The sequence below is a fragment of the Lonchura striata genome, chromosome 2, assembly GCF_050655825.1.
Source record: "Lonchura striata isolate lonStrDom1 chromosome 2, ASM5065582v1, whole genome shotgun sequence".
In the NCBI taxonomy this organism is placed as follows: Eukaryota; Metazoa; Chordata; class Aves; order Passeriformes; family Estrildidae; genus Lonchura; species Lonchura striata.
Window position 1 is genome coordinate 55,485,778 of NC_140704.1, and position 22,100 is coordinate 55,507,877.

General features: G+C 35.9%; 1 protein-coding gene across 6 annotated transcripts in view; it reads right to left on the reverse strand.

Annotated features, from left to right (window-relative positions):
- CDH12 (cadherin 12) overlaps positions 1–22,100 on the reverse strand; it is a 626,739-nt gene that overhangs the window by 67,761 nt on the left and 536,878 nt on the right. For all 6 annotated transcript variants that reach the window (XM_085570925.1, XM_021546438.4, XM_021546413.4 and 3 more), the window contains one exon: positions 1,508–1,627. In XM_085570925.1, the coding sequence (XP_085427051.1) occupies positions 1,508–1,627 (120 nt within the window). The remainder of the gene's footprint in view (positions 1–1,507; positions 1,628–22,100) is intronic.

The window sequence follows — 22,100 nt, forward strand, 5'->3', positions numbered from 1 at the left end:
AAGAATTTGAAAGAGCAGATCTGTAGTACTGCCCTGGACATCTTTTAGAACAAATCATTAAGCATCATCCTGTGCAGTGTTATTAATGTACTGTTTACTTCTAAAGTCACTGTTAGATCCATGAGTAATTCTCATAATGTGAACTTCCTAATATAAGACACATTACAGCATATTACTAATGCTTGTAGAAGCATGAATCTACATGCTTTTTTTCTGGTATAGGATTTTAAACTATGCTGGGCTGCTGTTTCACCAATCTTCCTCTACATCTGTGTCCTTTTAGCTCATGAGAAATTAATTTAATGTAATAGCCAAGTTTGTATGACATTCCAGGGCTTGTAGGGTCCAGGCCATCACCTATGGTTGACTCACTACTGAGTAACAGGTGAGAACATGTGACACAGTCATTCAAAGTGCCATGGGAAATATAGTTCTTCTTTCATGTTCCACTAACTACTCTTATTTTCTTGCGAAACTTGTACTAAAACTGTGATTTTGGCTCCAGTAAAGCTTTTTCTTGCCACTGAATTTATACCCGTTCTTTATAAAACTGAAATGAAATATTAAGTATAAGGCAACTACTTGTTTTCCCCAGACACCTGAAGAAGTCCTGTTTCAGTTTGAAAAGTAAAATTGCTCACTGCAAATTGCAATATGGTCTCCTGCTAAATGGAGCATGGAACAAAGGAATGTGTACATTGGAGATGGTGTGCTCACAGCCTTGCAAAGTTCCACCATTAGGGCTAAAGGCCCTGAATCTGACATTCAAGTACAGCTACTTTGGAAGGTGAAACTATTTGCTGAAAGGAGCATATGGATAGCTTTCCCTGTAGCACACTCAGGATGCCACAATGTGTGTCATTCACCATGTATGTTATTCCTTCCTCAACTGAATTACTAAATATAGAATAAAGAATGACATTTAGAAATATAGGACAAGATACCAAATTAACATGTCTACAAACCTCCCAAATATTTCAGTCTCTTTAAACATATTATCTTTTTCTGCTTACACATCCAGAAACCCCAAAGATAATATGCCCCAGGAAAAGAGGGAAGGAGACGATTAGCTGTTCCACGGTCTCAAATTAGTACAATATAACAAAACAATAATTACTGGAGAATTTCTGACTGTATGTTCAGGAAGTAAAAATACTCAGAAGACCCAAGTGAAAATACTCAATCATGAAGAAAAAAAAAAAAAAGGACACATGTTGAAGACAAAGCTGTATCTTAGGGAAATGGTAAAGCATTGAAAAAAGAATAATTCAGTGTAGACATATTTTAGATATTCCAGTACTGATTAGATGAGCATGTTTCTTTTGTTTCTACAACACATTGTAATTCATAAAAAGTTAGTCAATACTCAAAACTGAATCATGTTGAAAAATTGCTCTCCTGGATTTCGGCCATATCAACCAGGTCCATATTTATTCATTGATACTGCCTATATGGATCAAAAAAAAACAAAGCTTAAATCTTCTACTGTTGATGGTAAACTATTTACCTGTCTTGGGATCAATGGAGAAATATGGTTGCCCCTGAAGAATGCTGTAAACCACTCTAGCACTGTTTCCATAAGTGGGATCATCGGCATCTGTCGCCTTAACTTGAAGCACATATGCTCCTGCAAAGAAACACAGGTAATCACATTTTTGTCATATAGCAGTGATTAGGGATATTTCAGACATATTAGTCCAGTTGCTAGTGGATTCTGTTGCAATTCTTGTTCCACTGAAAAAAGGTGAGAATAAAACTGTTAATTCTTCAGTTCCATGCTAGCAGCCATCTAGGTAATAGCTGAGGCATAAAGGGGAAGAAAGGGAAAGGTATCAACCATCAGAAGACACTTATAAATAGTTTATTATTTTTTTGCAAAAACCTTTTACATAACACATACAGAATGGAGGTTTGGGAAAACTCAATATTAAATTTTGAAAAAGGATTGTAGCCCATAATTTTGTGAAAAAAAATAGACAACCATGAAAGTAAAATACAGGAGTTGCCTTTAAAACAAGTGTTTGGTCAATCAGCTCCTAAATCTTCCATAAGATCAAGTGAACCAAGCTCTAAGTACATTAAAGAACTACACTGCAGTCTCCTAAAGTTGGAATTCATATTCTTACTGTAGAATGAAATTAGGTGTTTAGTTCAGGTAGTTATCTTTAAAATCCATAAAATCCAGACTTAAGCACCCTTGCCCTTACAATACAGTAAGAATTAGAAATACTGTGGAGGAAGTATTCCTTGTCACTTTGTTTTCAGCCATAACTATAGACCAGACCTAGTGCAGTGTTTACATTTAAATGGACCAATGGAGCAAAAGAAATGCACATGAAAGCAGAAAATTCACTGCAAATGGCAAAAGTCCACAGAAATGTCTTTTTCCTCCTGCTGTTTACTAATCTATTTATTTGCATTTCCTCACTGCCTCATAATTAAAGTAGTTTTCAAACTATATTATGCAACAAAACAAACAGCCACATTGTTAGGCTTTCCCGTTGGCTTTGAAGAATTGGTTCCTATGATCTTCTGTGCAATTCAATGTTGGAATTTGCAGTGCTGATTTGGAGTGAAGATTGCCTACATGAGAAAGAACACAGTGATGTCTGTTATCTCCACCATTCCTGGTTTAAGCAGAATTGTACATTTGAAGGTCATTTGGCATTTTTTCAAGAATGGTCATGGGAAAAAAAAAAAAAGCAAGAGCTTCAAGAATGCTACTTTTCTGCAATGAAATCCAACAAGTTTTAAAAAATGTTCAGAATTGGAAATTAACCTCAATAGACTTGTCAAAGTTTAATTCTGGGAGTACTTCACTGAGAGATGTTCCACGTGAAAGGTCCTATGACTTCAGCAGGAAAGTAACAGCAAAGGTTAACTTTGAAGGATAATTTTTTAGTTCCTGGCCCATATAATCTTGTCATACATCACTGATGACTGACAGTGGTACTGAGAGGTTTGGTACTAGCATTGTAAAAACACTTGCTGCATGATAGCAGCATCTGACTTCTCCTGTTATGGTTTTTTGAGCAATAGAGAATGAAAAGCTATTCCAAGTGGTATTCTGTCTCTCGAGGAAAACACAAAAATATAAGTGCTATTTGATAAGCAATCACTTTTTTACAGTCAATTGGCCCATCATGTTCTCAAGCTGACAGCAAGTTTCATTAAAATCAACTAAAAGAAAGAAAAGAATAAGTTAGCAAATAATAAGTGAATGAGTGAAAATAAACACCACAGCTGAATCCATATCTATATCTTCTCCCTCAAAAATGTGATGATGCAATGTGAAGAAAGCAGACACTGGCCATCAAAGTGCCTGAAAATTCTGTCACTGACTGAGGTGCTTGATGATTCCTACACATACTGATTAGTTGTGTACATATTCCTAGGTACATGCTCCAGGTAGTCCAACTTTATTATACAAAAGGAGGATGAAAAGTTGATTTACAAACTAAGTTTTTTAAGGGAGACATACAGAGTCTGATAAATAGCTGGCACTGAATATGAAAAATAATCCATTTCACATTGACAGCATTTTCCACTGTATTAATCCATCTGTCAGATATTTTAAACTAACAGATAATATATAAAGTTTATATTTTTATGAGAGATCTGGCATGTTGGTTTGTATTTTTTATATGCCTCCAGTCATTTACTTATTTAAATGCATACTTAATGTTCTAAATGGGTTTTCTGAATTTTTCTTATCCTTTCAGTATTATTAAGCTTTGCTCTTTGTATCAAACAAGCTTTCTATTTTATTGCAAAGCATGAAACCAATGTATTTTTAAAAGTAGACTCTAAATTATATTTTTCCAGGCAATAATGCAGGGCACTATAGCTGTAAATCTTTAATGCACAAATGTAGTGAGGAAGGATCCCATTAACTATAGTTCATGACATTTCAATTAAAATATATACTTACATTACTACATAGAGTAGTGAAATGAACAAAAAAGATACAAGGTTTCTTTTTAGGAAAATACCTTATATGACAGTCAACACTTAAATATATTTTAAATTTTTCATGTGCATAAACACATATTTGATGTAAGGCATTATAAAATGCAGAAAAATGAATTACGTGCTTTAGTTATTTATGTTTTTGAAAGAAAAAAAATAATGTCAAACCATTCACACAGCTCAAGAAATGGTATGGAATTTTAAAGATTTTGTTTTCTTTGAAAAAATACAGTGGCATTGAAAGCTAACATACTATAAATCACAGCAAGCATACTCACCTGAATTTTACTCTAGCTAAAACTAAAGGAGACTCATCAATAAGTGCTAATAGAATGGAGCCGAAGATCTATTACTTGTTGGCAAAAGTGACAGAAAGAGCGCTAATAAAAAAGCCTTGTTGCTTATATCAGAATAACTGTAAGGAACTGTAGGACAGCTGAGTTTAGACCATAACAGAAATGTTTATGAATTATTGATTTGACCTCTAGAACAATTACCTTTTTTTTTTTCTGACAGTCTCTCACTGGTAAAAATGTTATTTTGCTAAAATAAAAAGAATCTTTGAAAGAAGACCAATATTTATGGATTCTCTTCTCATGCAAGGTGTACTACAAAGAAATTTAAAAATATTCTAATACCCAGTTTGAGATTTTCAAATTGCGTATGAATGTAATAAAATTTGTTTAAAAAATTATTTTAGACTGTCCCAAATTTTGAAACAGATTTTTTGATTAATTGATTATCTTTTCTGGTTTTTTTTAACTTCTAAAACACTAAAATATTGACCCTTTTTATTATTTCAACCTGGAAGCAAATTTTACCATCACCAAAGTGTAGTTGGGGTGGGATATCTTGCTCTCTGTGGAGCTATTTCTGTCATTCAAAGTAATCAAGCAGGAGATCTGAATTTTTTATGTTTAGTTTGTTGACCAGAAGAGCATGACAAAGAATACACAAAACTCAGCTGGGACTAGATAAAATGGCTATTTCATTGCAAAAGAAAATGAGATGATTCAATGCTATGAGAATAACACAGCAGACTTATTTAGACACAATTTCTGAAAAAAATAATGCACAGTCAACAGAATTGCAAGACAAACTAGAAAGGAAATGCTGATATGTTATGCATTTTCTTGTTAAGAATAGCTTACACTATGCCTGCAAATCCTATTAAGTTTGGTTACAAATGCCAAAATTCAGTTAAGTGGTAGCAGTGTGTTGTTTTACACAGGATGTGAGTGTGGCCTGCTTTGAGCCTTTGAAGAGGTAAGAGAAGGCTGGATGGGAGCAGTAAGTTTTAAAGGTTAATTGAGAAAGGAAGGGATGCTGAAATGATAATTAAGGACTTGAAGTGTTCCATGGGCTCTGGCTGGAGCCTCTCCCCACTCAACAGTGATCAGAGATTCAGTCAAAGCAGGTGACTCAAGCCCTTATCCTAACAGGTTTTGAATTTCTCCAGTAACAAAGATATCACTGCTTTGGTGATCCTGTCTAGCAGATTCCTGCCTCAACTCTTCTTCTTTGAAATTAAGTGCTCTGATTTTGCCTTTTTTTTTTTTAAATTTTTTGTTTGTTTGTTTTTGTTCACCTTTTTCCTGTCTTTTGTTAGTAGGAAATGAGTATGTGACATTGTATGTGAATTTTCATGGAATTACTTTTTGTAATGGACTACTAAAGGTAGTTTCATCTACTTCATGGTGAGTAAAGATATGATTTCCTTGTACAGTCAAAAGAACTGTCATCATCTTGCTGCATAACCTCTCCCCTTCTACATGCATTATGTAGTACTTTTGAAAGAAATTAGATAATTGTGAAAATATTTTTTTATGGGAAGGGTGAAGGAAGAGCACAGCTGCTGGCATAGAAACTAACTACTTTGTGCAATATTCTTTCTAAACAATTCCAAAAATAGCACCATGGCAACCCAAACAGCATCCATCTTCTTATCAGAATTCAAGCAAAAATCTAATCAACACATTTCATAGTTGTGGTTTGGGTTTTTTTTTAAGTTTAAGGAAAAAAAAAGTGAATTTATGGCTCACTGCAGCACTACATTGCAATTCAGATCAGGAGAGTTCGTGTCTCAGTAAATATTCCCCTGACCTGCCACTAGTAGTTTCAGCAAAACTCCGGTGCTCAGAGGATACGTGCATTTGTAAAGAGAGATGCTGACATTGTCATTTTGGGGCTTATCTTCTATAGAAAAATTACCAGTAATAAGTTTTGAATATATACTCTGGACGCTGACTCCCACAAAAGTAATATGAAGAAGACATATTTTACTTGGAAAAGTCAGTTTCCAGTTTATGTATTCATGGCTGTGCAGCCCCGATAATAACACAAGCTTGCTGGCTCCATCAATATCTTGAACACTAGACACAATCAGGGAAGCACACTTTATTCCTGTTTTGCATTCCAGACATCACCCTGAACATATATATTTCTTTCAGCTATCAGAAGCAGCCATGGCCACAAAAGCAATACTGCCATTCCCTTTTGTAATTGATGAAGAATGGCAGCCTTTTGCTAATAGTTTTGCTGTGCTGGTAGCTAAAAGCAGCTGTTGCAAATCTCAGCATTTAGTGTATAATCAAGCATATTTCAAGCGTGTCTAGAATAACAGTTAACTTATATTGGCAACAATCCAGGGAGTATTGAAGCTAGCTTTTTTTTTTTTCCTGATGGTCATCCCTGTCTCCCTCATGGATGATGACAGAAAACAGGGGAAACCTGCTGTGGCACTTTTAGCTAATTATTTAACATAGAAATCAGCTAAGCAATTATTTTCTTTTCCCTTTCTTTTTTTCTTTTTTTTTTTTTTTTGATACCATCATCTGTTGGGGTCAGCCAGAGTTAAGCAACTTAGTGGCTAAGCTAATAATGCCTGTTATTCACTGAATATTTATTTAATTTATTTATTTTTATTAATTTAGGCTATTCATTTATTTATAAAGACAGCGGCTTACACGGTCTCAAGGCTGTGATAATGTTTACAGAGGTTACACTTGTGAAGAAAATTAGGAGCTTGCAATAGCAGCTAATAGGGTAAACTCAATATGCACATAAAGGAGCAGCCTGGTAAAGTAACTGCTGGAAATGATGCACAAGGAGAATGGCAGAGGAGCCAATTAGCAAATACTAAGCTTAATATATATCTGTTTGATAAATATACCTCTTGAGAATGATTTTTCGTTGCTGTTTTCAAGATTGTTTTCCTTGAAGCAATATGACAGAAGTTCTTCTTTTATATATAAATGAAATTTAGCAAATAGAAAAAAATTAGCTTTGACTTCTGCTTTTATCATCTTGACAACTTGATTAGTTTTCAGGCTATGACTCAACAGGGACTTAAGTGTACCAGTACACCTTCATGGCTAGGGTAGGTGAAATAAAAATAACCAGTACACTCTCTAATCATGATTGTTGTGCTGGCAAATCTCCCACTGTAGATGTTTCTGTGCTGATAAAAACATGCTTTCCCTGCCTTAGATTATGTTTTTCAGAGACATAGTTTAAGTTGTATTAAGGCCTTTACGATATCAAATGCTATGTCACAACCAGAGACATAGCATTTTTGGTGCTCCAAAAACACCATTGGAAATTGGATGTGTTGTGGGAAATACCTTCTTCAATGGAATAGCAAAATAATGAATTTTAGCCCTACTCAATGCACTGAAATCTTAAAGGCTTGAAGAAAAATGAGTCAATCCTAGAATAACAGCACAAAGAGTTGCTATTAATTTATTAATCTGTAAAATTGTTTCTGTGCAATTAAAATATTTTTTAAGACTCAAATGTTTAAAGACAATACTAAGTATCAAGTTCAATTTGAGCGAGGAAAGTGATACACTGGATCTGATTCCAAGCTGATGCAACCTGATGGTTACTATGATATTTACCTGGACAGGAATTCTTAATATCAGCTGCCCTTTCAACAATATAGATTCTTCTCATGCCAGATAAAAAAGTATTAGATAAAGAATTTTTAAGCATTCGCTTTTCTCATGGAAGAGCTCCAGATTCTTAATATGTGACAAAGAACTTGAAATTGTGACACTTCTCCTGACAGCCTTCAAGCCCTCTTGCCCCCAAAATAAAGTATGCCAAAAATGGTGGCCATCACATAAAGAACTCAGGAGAAAACAAGTCACAATGTTACTTCCACTATTTTATGGTTTGAAGTTTTCATGAGCTGGAGTTTCACACATCAGTTCTTCAAATGTCAAATGATTTATTCAGAATGTAGTAATAAGAAAACTTGAGCTTTACAGGGATACAAGAAAAAAATTACTGGGAAATAAATGTCATTCACAGTGAATGTCAGCTAAAGAGACCTGGTTTTGAATCTCAGTAGATGTTCTAATGCTATATGGAGGCTGAGTTGTTTCAATATTTTTTACCAGATATTGGACCTGTTTAGAAATAATTTAATTCTTTGTTCACCCAGGTATATTTAGCTAAGCAAAGTTAATTTCTACACCAGTATTTGGTGAAAAAAATATTTTAAATTTTGAATGAAATGAAGAAGTTTATCAAAGCCATTTTCCCAGTTATATTTGAAGTCATGCACTTAGGCTCAAAAATTGGTAATGGAATTATATACTTATGTGGTAACATTTCAATAAAAAGACATTTGTAGATGTTGATGACTGAGCACTTCTAAAGTCTGCATTGCCTGTATCACATTTCTTCCTACCTACTTCAAATATTGTTGTTAAATCCCTCAAGAAAGATGCAGAGCTATCTTCATGAACATTTTTTCCTCTTTTTTTTCATATTTACCATATTTTTTCTACTCAAAATCTACAAATTTGCTTAGGGCAATCTTGGATTAGGCAGAGTCATGATAGCAAACAAAAAGAACATCAGAATACATCAGTGACTTCTATACAACCAAGTATGCAATGAGATTCTCTGTGAAAGTTGGTAACTTTGATTATTTAATCAGAATAATGCTTTGAAGACTTTCCTTCTACTTGAAGACCAAAGTATTGAAGAATTAATAAAATTTTACCCTATACATTTTCATTAAAATTTAAAATGTAATCTGATACATTCAGTGACTTAATTCATAATGTCAGTACTATTCTACACAGCTCTCTACATCAATATTCAACAACGCTAGCCTTCTGTGGTGAGAGGAGACAGTGACCCCACATAGTCACCATAGGAGTATGACTATAGGGGCTTCAGAACATGGAACAACATGGATATCCTCAGCCTTGGCAAGAGGTTCCTCTCATGCAAACTCATTTGCAAGAATAAGAGAAATGGCAAAAGGGGGATTGTTACTTTAGGTGACATCAGGCACATCCTCCATCACAAATGGTATTTAAGAAAAAAAAGGGGGAAGAAATCCAGCATCTGAAAACACTCAGGATAATAAGCCTCTGTGTAAGTCCTGGTCTGATTCCTACCCGTGACTGATTTACACTATGAAACATACAATTTCCAAACACGTCTTACCTTTCACCACAATAACTGGACAAATTATTCCTAAAACAGAGCTAATGATCTAATTTCCCTTTCTACAAGAACAGTACAAGGAACTGAAGGGAGTCAGAGGTTTGTGATGGATGAACAGAGAGAGCTTAAACAGAGCTGACTGTGGTAACTCCTTTTCTCCTCTGAGCTTTGTGCTCCCTCTCAGAAACCCCATCCCTGTTGTAGGAATGACCCAGTGACTTATAAAGGTACAAACTCAGGTCAGCTTCATATTTTCTTAAAAATTCAAAAGAGTTGGTGGACTTTGAATATGCAGTAGAATCATCCTTGCAACAGATACTCTTGAGAGTGGGAACAAATAACTGGCAACAGAAAAACATGCAGGCATTAAGATTAAGAGTGGACAGACTTTAAATAGAGCCCTCATGTTAATAGTAAGCACATAATTAATTCTACTTTGTTCTTTTACTAGAGGGATTGTACTGTCACTATCTTTGGAAGTTTTTGGGAGCAGATCAGACATCCGTTAGGAACGACATATATGTGGTGATCCTCATGGAAATGCATTAAGTGAATCTGAGGTTCCCTCTGCCCTAGCTTTTTGATGACCTGTACTGCATAAACAGACTTCTCTCCCTTCAGAGAACTACTGTATCCTTGTTCTTATGGCTATGATGGAAGTGCTTTAATTTAGTTCAGGAGTGCACTATTGGAGCAGATCTTTCCCTTGCCCTCTGTGTACTTCTTCAGCGTGTGAACTGGATTATTTTGGATTAAAGCTAAAATGGAAGGTAGGTGTGCACTTGACGCAATGCTACTGTTAATAGGTAGCTGATAAAATCTTATTTGAAACCATGAGGGTTTCAAATACTCTGGATGCCAAATTCTCATCACACACTGTTCCATCACACAGCTCTATTTCTATTGCATCATGCTACTGCCTAGTATGACATCACATCCTTTTCAGAGCCTTTAGATACTATAGCATTACATAAGTATCATTATTATTTCACATCAGGAACAGTTGCAACTTAATTAACAAAAATCTATAAAGTTTTAACTGAGTATAAAAAATGCTATCATGATACGACTACACATATTTGGCCAATTACATGGCACTGAAAAGAGAACATTTTAATGATTAGGAGAGAGACAGAATTCAAACCATAGGGTCATAATACACATAAGGAAGTTTTAAATATACACACTTAAAACTAAGCATGACTCTCCTGTCTCAAATATTTTATATTAGTGTGACAACTCCCGCCTTTTCCTGTGATTTAGGTTTTGATTTTTTTTTTCATAAAATCATTAAAAAACCTTCTAGTGCACCAGTCTGATATTTTGTTGATCTGACTGTTAAATCAAATCTTGCATTTACTTCATATTTTGCATTAATATAATGCTTTGATACTACAGTCCTAGTAAACCTCAAGCATCCTTCTCAGCAGGCAAATTTCTGGACTGTGTACTGCCAGAGTGGGGATTTATATCCAGTTTTGTTAGGAAAAGTCCACTGAGCCAAAGAAAATGTCAGTGTTTCACCGGAGGAATGCACTTCCCAGGCATAGCTGGGAAGATGTTCTTTGCCAAAAGGTCACAGAAACATGATTTTCATTTTTTCTGCCTTACTAAGCACAGCTCAATTTCAGGATAATGCATATAGAGTTTTTCTCAGCATGAGGAAAGACTGAAGCAGAAGATGGTAACAGAGATCTGGTCCTGTTCTTATTTCAATACTAGACTGTTACTCAACAAAATATCTTACTGTTTCTTTGGTTCTCTATGATAAAATGATAACAGGAACCTTCAGACCCTCAGTGGTAGATACTGTTCTAAGACAGTTTAATGTGCAGTGACTTCTGGTGGTCTGTAGTGTGATAGTAATATAAATGTCTTCTGTTACATCATTGATCATGACATAATAACATACATAATTTGAAAATGTAGCATTATGCAGAACACCACACCATCCCAAAGTAAGACATGAAGCATCACATCTTATTTTTCAAATCCCTCTAATTCATATCTTTTAAAGCATTATGTACTAAAGTCAAGAAGCAGTCAAATAACAAACTCAAGACCTGACAGAATAACAGTATTGCTTATTTTGAACAATATTTTATGAGAGAAGATATGTTATGATAGAAGAAAGAAAGCATCTTGCATCCTGTGGCTGTGCAATTACCCAATACTGATTTTGGTCAATTTGTTAAAAACTGAAAGACAGTGTGGCTTTTGGAACAAACAAAAAACCTGAAGCAAAAATGTGATTTTAAGTTAGCATAATGCTTGTCAGTCCATGAAAAGCATTTCAGTTTTGAGCATGGTGAACAGGCAAGAGCAAGAAAGCTTCTGTTTCCAGGGTTCAACTAGGAGTGACACTCACATAAGCTGTGGGAGTTCTTGGTTCAGATGATTTTTTTTGCCTGAGGAAGTTCAAAATTTGTGCTGCGCATCTTTCTGGAAAATTTTGTACATGGGATTGCTTATATACTTATATATTTAATTTAATAATCCACAAGAGTATACACCTGTTTCCTAAAACATCTTCCAGACTCATGAAATATTACACTTTCTTTCATTTTGTTGCATCTAAGTTTCTTCTTTTATGAGCACTCCTGATCAATGGAAATCTGAGCTTTTCAGTGAGTGAACTCTTCACACAAAATCTTGACACAAAATTTAAAAAAAAGCATTCTTGCCTTTTGTAACTCAGTTTTAACCTCCTAAGAGAGATTCAAGGAAATGTTGTGGCAAGTAAGAAATATGATGGAGAATATGGAAAAGAAGGAGGTTTGAAGTATGGGACAAAACCCCCATCTCCTCTGTTTAGAAAAGACAATAACTCTAAGACTTATCTATTTTAAAATTGATATTGTTTTCATCAGTGCACCCTAATTGTGGGTACTGAAGTTTTTTACTGTTTAACTTCAGACACTTGAGACTCAATCTCAACACTCTAAAAGTTAATGTACCTGCCCATCCCAAAATATGGGCAGTGTTCATTTATCGATTAAATTTTAATTCATTTGTTATTTAAAAATAAGCCTGAACCCTCATGGGATAGTCTGTGTTATACTGACTGTGTGGGTTGTGGCTGCAAAGCTTCTAACTGGAAAGATGCCAGATTAGATGAAAAGCCAGACAGTGGTCCTGGGGTTATTCCAGATAACATTAAAGGCCGTATTCATCTATGTGCCACACTTCCCTGTGTGCCAGAGCTAAGTCCAGCCCTCCATCCCCAACAGTTCATGTTTCTCCATGGATGATCAAAGAAATTGTTCTCAAAGCTAGTCCAAAAAATGCATCTTCTGGAAAAGTGTAATTATTATCCTTATCTTTTAGCCAATTAAGACTATATCAGCTCATTTTATGTGGCAGTTCCTATTTTAAAGTCCTGTTTGGGAAGGCTGAGATCTTGTTCATCCTAAAATTAACAACAAACTTGTCATTACCTTAGATAGCAAAGGAGCATGCATTTACATACTCCTGGTGTTTTGAAATTCGAAATCTATCTAGCTCCGTCAGTCTAGATAAAACCAGATGTTTCCCATCAGGTTAATAATCCAGAGAAATTCCCATCAGGATAATTATCCAGAGAAAATGGATAGAAATTAAATTTTCATAATTGACTTTGTGAGCTATAAGTTGGTTTTGAGAAGGCTTTCTGGTGGAAATACTGACTCAAAGCATTGTCTGAATGATTCTTCAAGCATTCTTTTCTTCAAATCACTGACTGACAGTGCATTCTGAATCCATAGTATGTGATTTAACTCTGTAGGAACACTTAAAATACAAAACCTCGTGTCACCTATCTCAGATAAACACAAGAAATCCAAAATATTTTTCTTTTCCTTTGCAAAAAGATATTAACATCTTCACAAAAAAGATTTATAATCTTATGTTTCTTATTACATTTCTCTAACTTACTAGATCAATTTAAAGATTTTAGCACTTACAAAAGCATGGTAGCCAAAGTTTTACCTAATTCACTAGAAATTGGCTCAGAAAAATTTCAAAATTTTTTAGAAATGTGCTTCAACCTATGTGTTACAGATGCTAGAGGAGACAAAAAAACCCCAGCTTTTAATAAATTATAATTTATTTCCCAAATATAAACATTTTTGACATAATTTTCTTCCCCAAGAGCCACAATCACATTTGTCAATTTAACTGATCCCTGAAATGAGATCCAAATTATTCAACAGGGGTAAAATTAGTAGCAAGCCTCAGGCATAAAACAACAGTTGTCTTTAGCATTCATTTTTGGTTTATTAACTGGTATAGTTCTACAACAAATGAGATCATACAATGATACTTCAGTCCAATTGAATAGTCTCTTATTCCTGCAGAAGAATAACTTTTTATATGTTTGTATGTGGGTTTTTTGTGGTTTTCTTGGGGTTTTTTTGTTTGTTTGCTTAATTGATTAGTTTAGATCAGTTTTGTTGGGTTTTTTTATTTCGTTTGGTTGGTTGGTCAGTTTTGTTCTTTAATTTTTCTACAACTCTGGAAACCTTTAGATGAAGAGCACAGGTATCTGCAAAGGCACATTGAGGTACTCCAACTCCCAGCATCTGAAAGTAGTATCTCAATTTTTCTCTCAAATTTATTAAGGCTTCTAGTCGTAGGACGAGTTACCATCTAAAAGCAAAATCAATCCAAACCAATAAAATTGCCAAGTCATCCATTCAGCTGCTAGAAGTAATCTTTCTTTAGAGAATGGTGATACTTCACCTCGACTGACTGCAGCTCTTCTCCTTGGCTGCTGATAAAACTCATACCTTTTACAATTTCCAGCCATTTTCCTATTCCCATTCCCATAGCCTCCATCTAGTGTGCCACACAGGAAATTCATCCAGTCTAAACTGCAGTTTCCCATAGTTATTTACATTTGCTTATCCTCCCTGTTTCTCCTGACATGTACCCTACTGTGCCTGTTATACAGCCATCTCCCTTGTACTCCTGTTTCTTTCTCCTCTGGGTCTTCCCCTCTTGAACCTTGCCCCCAGGTCTAGCTGGATAAAATGTTCCTGAGGCAGCTTGTTTTCCCTAGATTTGTCTCTGCAAAAAAAAAAAAAAAAAAAAAAAAGCTGTTTTATAGTGTCTCCTTCCCACAAAACTATGCTAAACTATGCTTCTGGATGCAGCACATTCAGTTATTTTTCATTCTTCAGTTCTAACCAGCCTACTTCTCTTGTTTTCATATTCTTTTCCATTTTATTTTATAAAGTCAAATTATATTCAAAATAACTATTTTTGACACATTTCAGTCTTTTTAATCAATTATGGGATTAATAATTGTGACATTGTATTTTCTGGAAATGTATTGCAAAAGAAATAAATCACAACCAGGTTTTTCCTGGCTCCATTGTACCTAGTGTCAACAACAGGCTTCATGTAAAGATATTGAAAACAATATACTAAGTAAACAATATGGACATCTTAATAAGAAATTGAAGCAGTATCAGGCCACTTATGATTTTACTGGGGTTTAATTTATTAATTTTTCTTACTCTGAAGACCTATGTGATTTTTCTTTTTTAATCATCAAAAGTTTAAAAAATAAGAAAACTAATAGCAATTCATGCTAAAGGAGATTAGTTGAGGATACATGTATAGGAAGACTGTGGGGAAAACATTCATTCATTTCTTTTTTATTGCAACTAAATATAATGCAGAATACAGTCTTATTTTCTTAAAATTCAGTAGGCATGTGAAGGCTACACTGAATGAAGGAATGCGCTCTTTGACCATTTTGTAAAAATGTCTAATTAATTTTCCTTTGTCACTTTCAATATGTTTCTATTACATGCTTGGGACTACTAGGGTTCCCAATGGTAACTGAATTTTGCAGCTGAAAATTACTGTCCTTTAGTAATTCTAAGAATTTCTCACTGAAAACTCTTATGATGATGATCACTCAGATGATGGTTGTGGCTATACAAAGAAGGACTCTGCTCGGTTTTACTTATTATTTTACATTGACTTGAATATTATTTGTTTACTTAGGATAATTGCAAATTTTTTGAGAAGTCAACTGCAATATTTTCCTCTTCACTACAAATGAAGATGACATGTTTCTGAAATGTTCTTCTCATGGACAACCATGCACAATAAGGGGATCCAATGGACTGCATACTCTTTGGCAGAAACAAGGTCTGGGAGTGCATCCAGTTCATCCAGTTACCAGATAAGTTACAAGTAATGCAATGTAGCAGGGCAAGTACCGTGGGCAGAAGGTGCCAGTGTTTGCTGTTGTCAAAAATTCCCATGTGTTACCTGCATGGGTACAACTGGCTGGATAACTCAGATTTCCAATGCTGCTGGTAACTAACAGAATGCATTTACCAGTGATTGTCATTGTATTTGAAAAGCAAGAACTACTACTACAGAAATCCTCAAATCAACTGAGTTGCAATGTAATGAAGGCATTTGTATCCACCCAAAAATTCCGTGAATATATATATTATTTGAATTTCCTGTACTCCATTACTATGTTTTCTGAACATGATTTCACAGAATTATAGAATAGGTTTTTTAATAGATGCTTATAGCTATGAACAGAGAGTTCAAGTAAACAATAAATTGTTTTTGATTAATTTTCTTTGTTCTCATTATTACTCACATGACATTTATTGTGCAAAATATAATGGTAATTTTCCAAAATGAACAATGGTGAAAATTATGTTTGTAATAACTGTTACATTTCTTCACATCTTATTTAACTTTTAGTACTTCTTGCAAAATATTCTGTTTTATGATAGAGGAACAGCCTCTAAGTTATGACTTCACTTTCCAGGAAATATTTTCCAAAGGATAGATCCACCAGATGGTGCCATTCACCTAATCAGATGAAGAATTCAGTCCATGAAAGCTTAAAATTTCTTATTCATAGATAATATTTAATAATCAATATATCATTGTTCACCATTTTGTTCATGTCCTATGCATTTATGAATGTTATGCTGATTTTTATTTAAAGACCTAAACTTGTCATAGTATCTGTTTCTCAAGGAAGGGTAGGCAGGCAGAGATGACCCAACATATTATTCAGTACCAGAGTTTTCAGTTTTGATTTTGAGTTTTTTTATGAAGAATAAAACAAAAAGCTGGAAGGAGTGGCCAATACCCCAGAATGCTCTGCAGCCCTTCGAGAGGACCTTGACAGGCTGAAGAGATGGGCAGATAAGAACCTTGTAATATTCAACAAAAGTACCTAGGAAGGATTAAGCCCATGGACTAGGCTGAGAGCTGGAAAGCAGCTCTGCAGAGAGGGACCTTAGGGTCCTGGTGGACAGAAACTGTCCTTGAGCCCGCAGTGTGTTCTTGTGGCCAAGAGGTCAATGGGATCCTGGCATACTCTAGGAAGAGCATAGCCTGAAGTTCGAGGGAGGTGATCCTGCTCTTCTGTTCAGCCCTGGTGAGGCCACTTCTGGAGTGCTGTGTCCAGTTTTGGGCTCCTCAGTACAAGAAAGGCATGGAGCTCCTGGAGCAGGTCCAGCAGAGGGTGACAAAAATGATTCAGGGATTGGGGCACCTCAGGAAAGGCTGAGAGAGCTGAATTGTTTAGTCTGGAGAAAGACAACTGAGAGGGGACCTAAGTATCTGGAGGAAGGGTGTCTAAAGGATGGAGCCAGGCTCCATAGGACAAGAGGAAACAGGTAGAAACAGATACACAAAACGTTCCACATGAATATGAGATGACCAAGCACTGGAGCAGATTTCCCAGAGAAGTTGTGGAGTCTCCCTCACTAGAGATATTCCAGAATGTCTGAATGCAATCCTGTTCAATGTGCTCTAGGATGACCCTGCTTGAGCAGGGAGATTTGACCAGGTGACTCACTGTGGTCTCCTCCAACCTGACTTACTCTTGTGATCCTTTGGCTGAAATAAAACTTGCATGCGATCACAGAAAATAAAAAAGGTAAAAATAAAAGCAAAACCTTCTACCTCAGTCCCCTACCTTTTCCCTCAGTAAGAAGCAACCTATGTCTGCCTTCCAAAATGGCTCAGAATGTTTTACTATTGGTTAATATATTTAATTTATCTTCAATTAATTTTGATCTCTAGATTTGAAACAAGCTGGAGCTGAGGCTATCCATTTGATAATTGCACACTTTTTCTGATTTACTTTAAATGGGCATTTCAAATTATTAGTATTTCTTCTCAGAGAATAAATATTTTTACATCTATTGTTCTATTACCAATCTTAGGCCTCAAATAGCAAATACAAGTCCAAATTTTCATTTTAGCAAAAATCTTACCCTCTTTCTATCTTCATGCCATATCTTAGGTAGTATTCCATTGTGAATGATCCTTCATTTGAGTACAACAGAAGACTATTGCACAGGGTCCTACATCCTTATCTGGCCTACCCTTAATGAAAATACATTATTTTTTTGATCAGGCTTAATATAGCATTTGTCAGAGAGGGAGTCTTTGTTTATCTCCATTCCTCAGAAGTGACCCTCTCTACCCATTCCACAGGCTGCCTGTCATTACTGTTCCCAGCACAGAAATGACAGCAGACCAAATATATCTGGAACAATCAGCAAGAAAGTTTGACATGCCTGAGAAAAAGGGCACTTATCTAGATGTAAACACTGTACTTACTGATAAAGTTCAGGTTAAAAAAAAAAAAAAAAGATTAGACACAGATTAAATAGTTTGGTGCTAATTCTGGACACTTTCCTACATGGCTGTGTGCCAACACAGGGTTAAAAGCCATGCAGGCATAACAATGGTCATCCATTCACCTGAGATGCAGGACATGACAGACATGACAGTCTCTCCACAGACCTGTTAATGAGCACAGGCAGCATTGGGAGCAAAGCTGCTTCTCACAGTGCATGCCCAGGGGTTTTGCACCAATGCATACAAACTCTGAGTGAATCCAACACAAATGTTTCTCTATTTAATGCAATAAATTCATACACTGAGCTAAAAAACCCCATCTATAATGTCCAGTTTCATTTTCATCACAGCTCTGGAAAGCCCTGAAAGCAGACTCCTCTGAGGAACCAAAGTGCCTCCTTGCTTAAAATTACTTTCCCATTTAAACCTGGAGTCTCTCAAACTTTACTCAGGGCAACACTAATGGATTTTGGCAGAACTCTTACCTTTATAAGCATGCTCTCTGACAGCTGTATTCAAGAACACCTTAGCTTTCACTTTCTTTTGATTGTTTCTCTGTTTATTTATCTCTCTATGTATTTTTCACTGAACTAAACGTAGTTAAAATTGTCTCCAGACTTTGACATGTTAATTTTGAACATATAAATGCTAACAAATTGGATCCATGGTCCTTTCTTGGGTTTTGTTTTTGTAAATGGATGGTGGTAATAACAGTCTTGCGTGTAAAAACTACACAGTGCCAAGACTGTTAATAGTGAATCATACCATTGCTAGAAAAGCATTCAGTAACAGTTTCTTAGCTTTTTTAGGGTAAAAATTCCCTAGTCAAAAAAAGGAAGATTGATTTTCACTTCAAATTTTATTTCCAAAAAAATATGCTTAATGAGAAAGGTAAGTGATGCTAGTTTCTAGGTAATTGGGGACCCAGCCAAATCTGCTGAACTTGACTAAATTTTTTTTAAGTCCAGTGCTAGTTACTACAATGGATTGCATTAGTACACTCCTAGAACAACTCATCTCCTGAAATAGAACTAAAATGACAGGACCCACAATGGTGTTAAAAAATTGATACAGGTGTTATGGCACTAATCCAAAATTTGACAGAATCTGACTTCCAGTTCCAGCATGTTTGTTCTTACTGACCGTGATTCTTTTCCATATCTCACAGTGTAAGAACGCAGTCAAAGAAATTTTTCTTTTTTCTTCTTTTTCTTTTTTCTTTTTTTTTAAATTTACCTTCACTGAAATTAGTTGCTCCCCCCAGATTGTGTTGCAAAGGCTGACTTATGTTTTCATTATTCCTTATTTTCACTGGGGAATCCATCTAACTAAAGAACAGTGTCAGTGCAAGAAAGGTTAAGCAGAAGCACCCTTGCAGTAAGTCTTTTGTCAACAAAGAAGAAATGAAAGATGTCAGATAGCTTGACTCAAGACATTAACTTCAGTGTGATATTCTGAACCAGACTCTGTTACTGTGGGACATACTTTGTTTCAGGCGCACCAGTGCCCTTTTGTCAAGATAAGCAGATCTTCATCCAGAGTTCCTTACATACACAAAAATTAACTGGTTTAAGCCAAAATAAAGCAATTACAGTTAACTATTTTTGCCCTCTTTAGACTTTATGACTGTTATTGGCAATGACTAATGAATTATGTTTATAGAGACTATTTCACAAATCACCAAGGAATTTTTCTGACAGAAGAATTGTATGGAGACTAAGGACCCCATATACCCTCTATTGATGTTGTGGGGCAGGACTCACTTTAACAGATAAGTCTTTCAAGATCATTGCAAGTATATATTTGAAATTATATGTTTATCTAAACTCTTCTCTCTCCAGGGTTTGCACATTTTATGTTCTTAACTGGATTTAGCATTAGAAAGACACCATCCTAATGGTATCTCATTTTTCATCCCTTTCATTTCATTTCCTGATTATAATGCACTAAAATATGCATTTGTATTCCAATCATTACAAGGAAATATTGAAACAAGCATAATCATTTAGCCTTTTTTCTACCCTCATCCCTTGGTAATAAGAAATGTGTACACTTCTCTATATGAAACTATGTAATAGGTAATATCCTTATACTTTAAGCTATGTTACAGTAAGACGGATTTCCATATAGAATGATAGAACAATTTGAGCTGGAAGTGACATTAAAGATCATCTAGTTCCAACAGCCCTGCTGTGGGCAGGGACACCTTTCACTAGACCAGGTTGCTCAAAGTCCCATCAAACCCTGAAACTTCCAGAGATGAGGCATCCAAAAGTCCTCTGGGCAACCTGTTCAAGTGTCTCACCACAGTCACAGTAAAGAATTTCTTCCTGATTTCTTAACATCCAATCTAAATCTAACCTCTTTCAGTCTGAAGCCATTACCCCTTGTCCTATGACTTCATGCCCTTGTGAAAAGTCCCTCTCCAGCTTTCTTGCAGGCTCCTTTTAGGTACTCGAAGGTCCTCTGTGGTCTTCCTAGAGTCTTCTCCAGGCTGAACAACTCCAACTCTCTCAGCCTGTCTTTATAGGAGAGGTGCTCCAGCCCTCTGACCATCTTCATGGCCCTCCCCTGGATATGCTCCAGTAGGTCCATGTCCTTCCTGTGCTGGGGCCCCCAGAGCTGGATGCAGCACTGCAGGTGGGGTCTCACCAGAGCAGAGCAGAGGGCAGGATCCCATCCCTTGCCCTGTTGGCCATGCTGCTTTGGATGCAGCCCAGGACATGGTTGGCCTTCTGGACTGGAAGTGCACAGATCTAGGTCATGTGGAAGCTCATAAAATGAAAGAACTGAAAATGGCAGGTGTGTTATCCTAATTAGTATGTATCTCATACAGTATATGGAAAAACACTTCTGATCAGAACTGAGCCTCAGCTAGAAAACAGAAGCATGCAAATTATGAGATTTCAAATATTTTGTCCCTTACATATGAAACACAGGAACTGAACATACTTTATTAATCCACATAGGGCCTTTAACCATGAGATTCTCCTAAGGTAAAATTTAAATACTACTGCTTAGAGGCAGCAGCACTAGAGATCAGCTCTTGCTCCAACAAATTGTGTAAAGTATACTCCCACCTTTGTGAATTCAGTGTGCTTTGTCCATATTTGCACAAAACTAATTTAATTGAATGATAATACAATATGCAACTTAAAGACTTTTATCCGTTTGATAAAATTTTGATTTTTTTCTACAGAAAGCAACACCTCTTCTTCAAACAAGAAGTCAGAAATTCTACTCTACATAATTTATTGTAGTTTCTCTGGACTCATGGTTTGGAAAGCCAAAGCTCATGCAGTTATCTCCACAACTGACTGCTGGCATGTTTGCTGTGTGATTTATCTTTGGTAAATTATTGGTATGTCACTGTACAGTGTACAAGAAAGACTTACCAAATCACACTTTCACATAAATATATTTAACAACAAACTTCCATCCTTTTCTACCCTAAGAAAAAGAAAAGCCTCTGTAAGAGATATCAAGACCACAGTAAGGCTGGGAAGATCTTTGTCCCTCCTTTTCAGTATGTATCTACCTAGATGCAATTCCCCACTACTCCCATTCACTTAGCAGGGATAAAGCTCTGGGACTGCTGACAGGTGGCTATCAGCACCTTATTGCAGAGCCACTCTGGGACAGAAAAACAGGCATTTGGTCAGGGCCACAGAGCATGAGGAGTGCCACAGCCATGGCTGCAACTTGGTGCACCCGCTGCCCACTTTGGTTTCTGTCCTCTGCTCTTTCTCTGTGGGCTTTATCAGGTGACACCTGCAATGGCCTCCCAAGCAGCACAGGAATTCAACTTGCAGGCAGCTGGCTACCTGTCAAACAGCTAACTAAATAAAGACATCTTTTCAGATGTCTTTCCAGAAGCCAGGCAGGTCATGTCTCTTTTCCCAACCCTCTGCAGTTGCTTAAATGATAAGAATCATACTACCTAAACATTGCAGTAAAAATAATTGTATGATGAATATGCTGTAAGGTTTAATTGAAAAAAAGAAAAGCAATTATGAAACTCTGAGTTTAATTTTATATTAAATGTA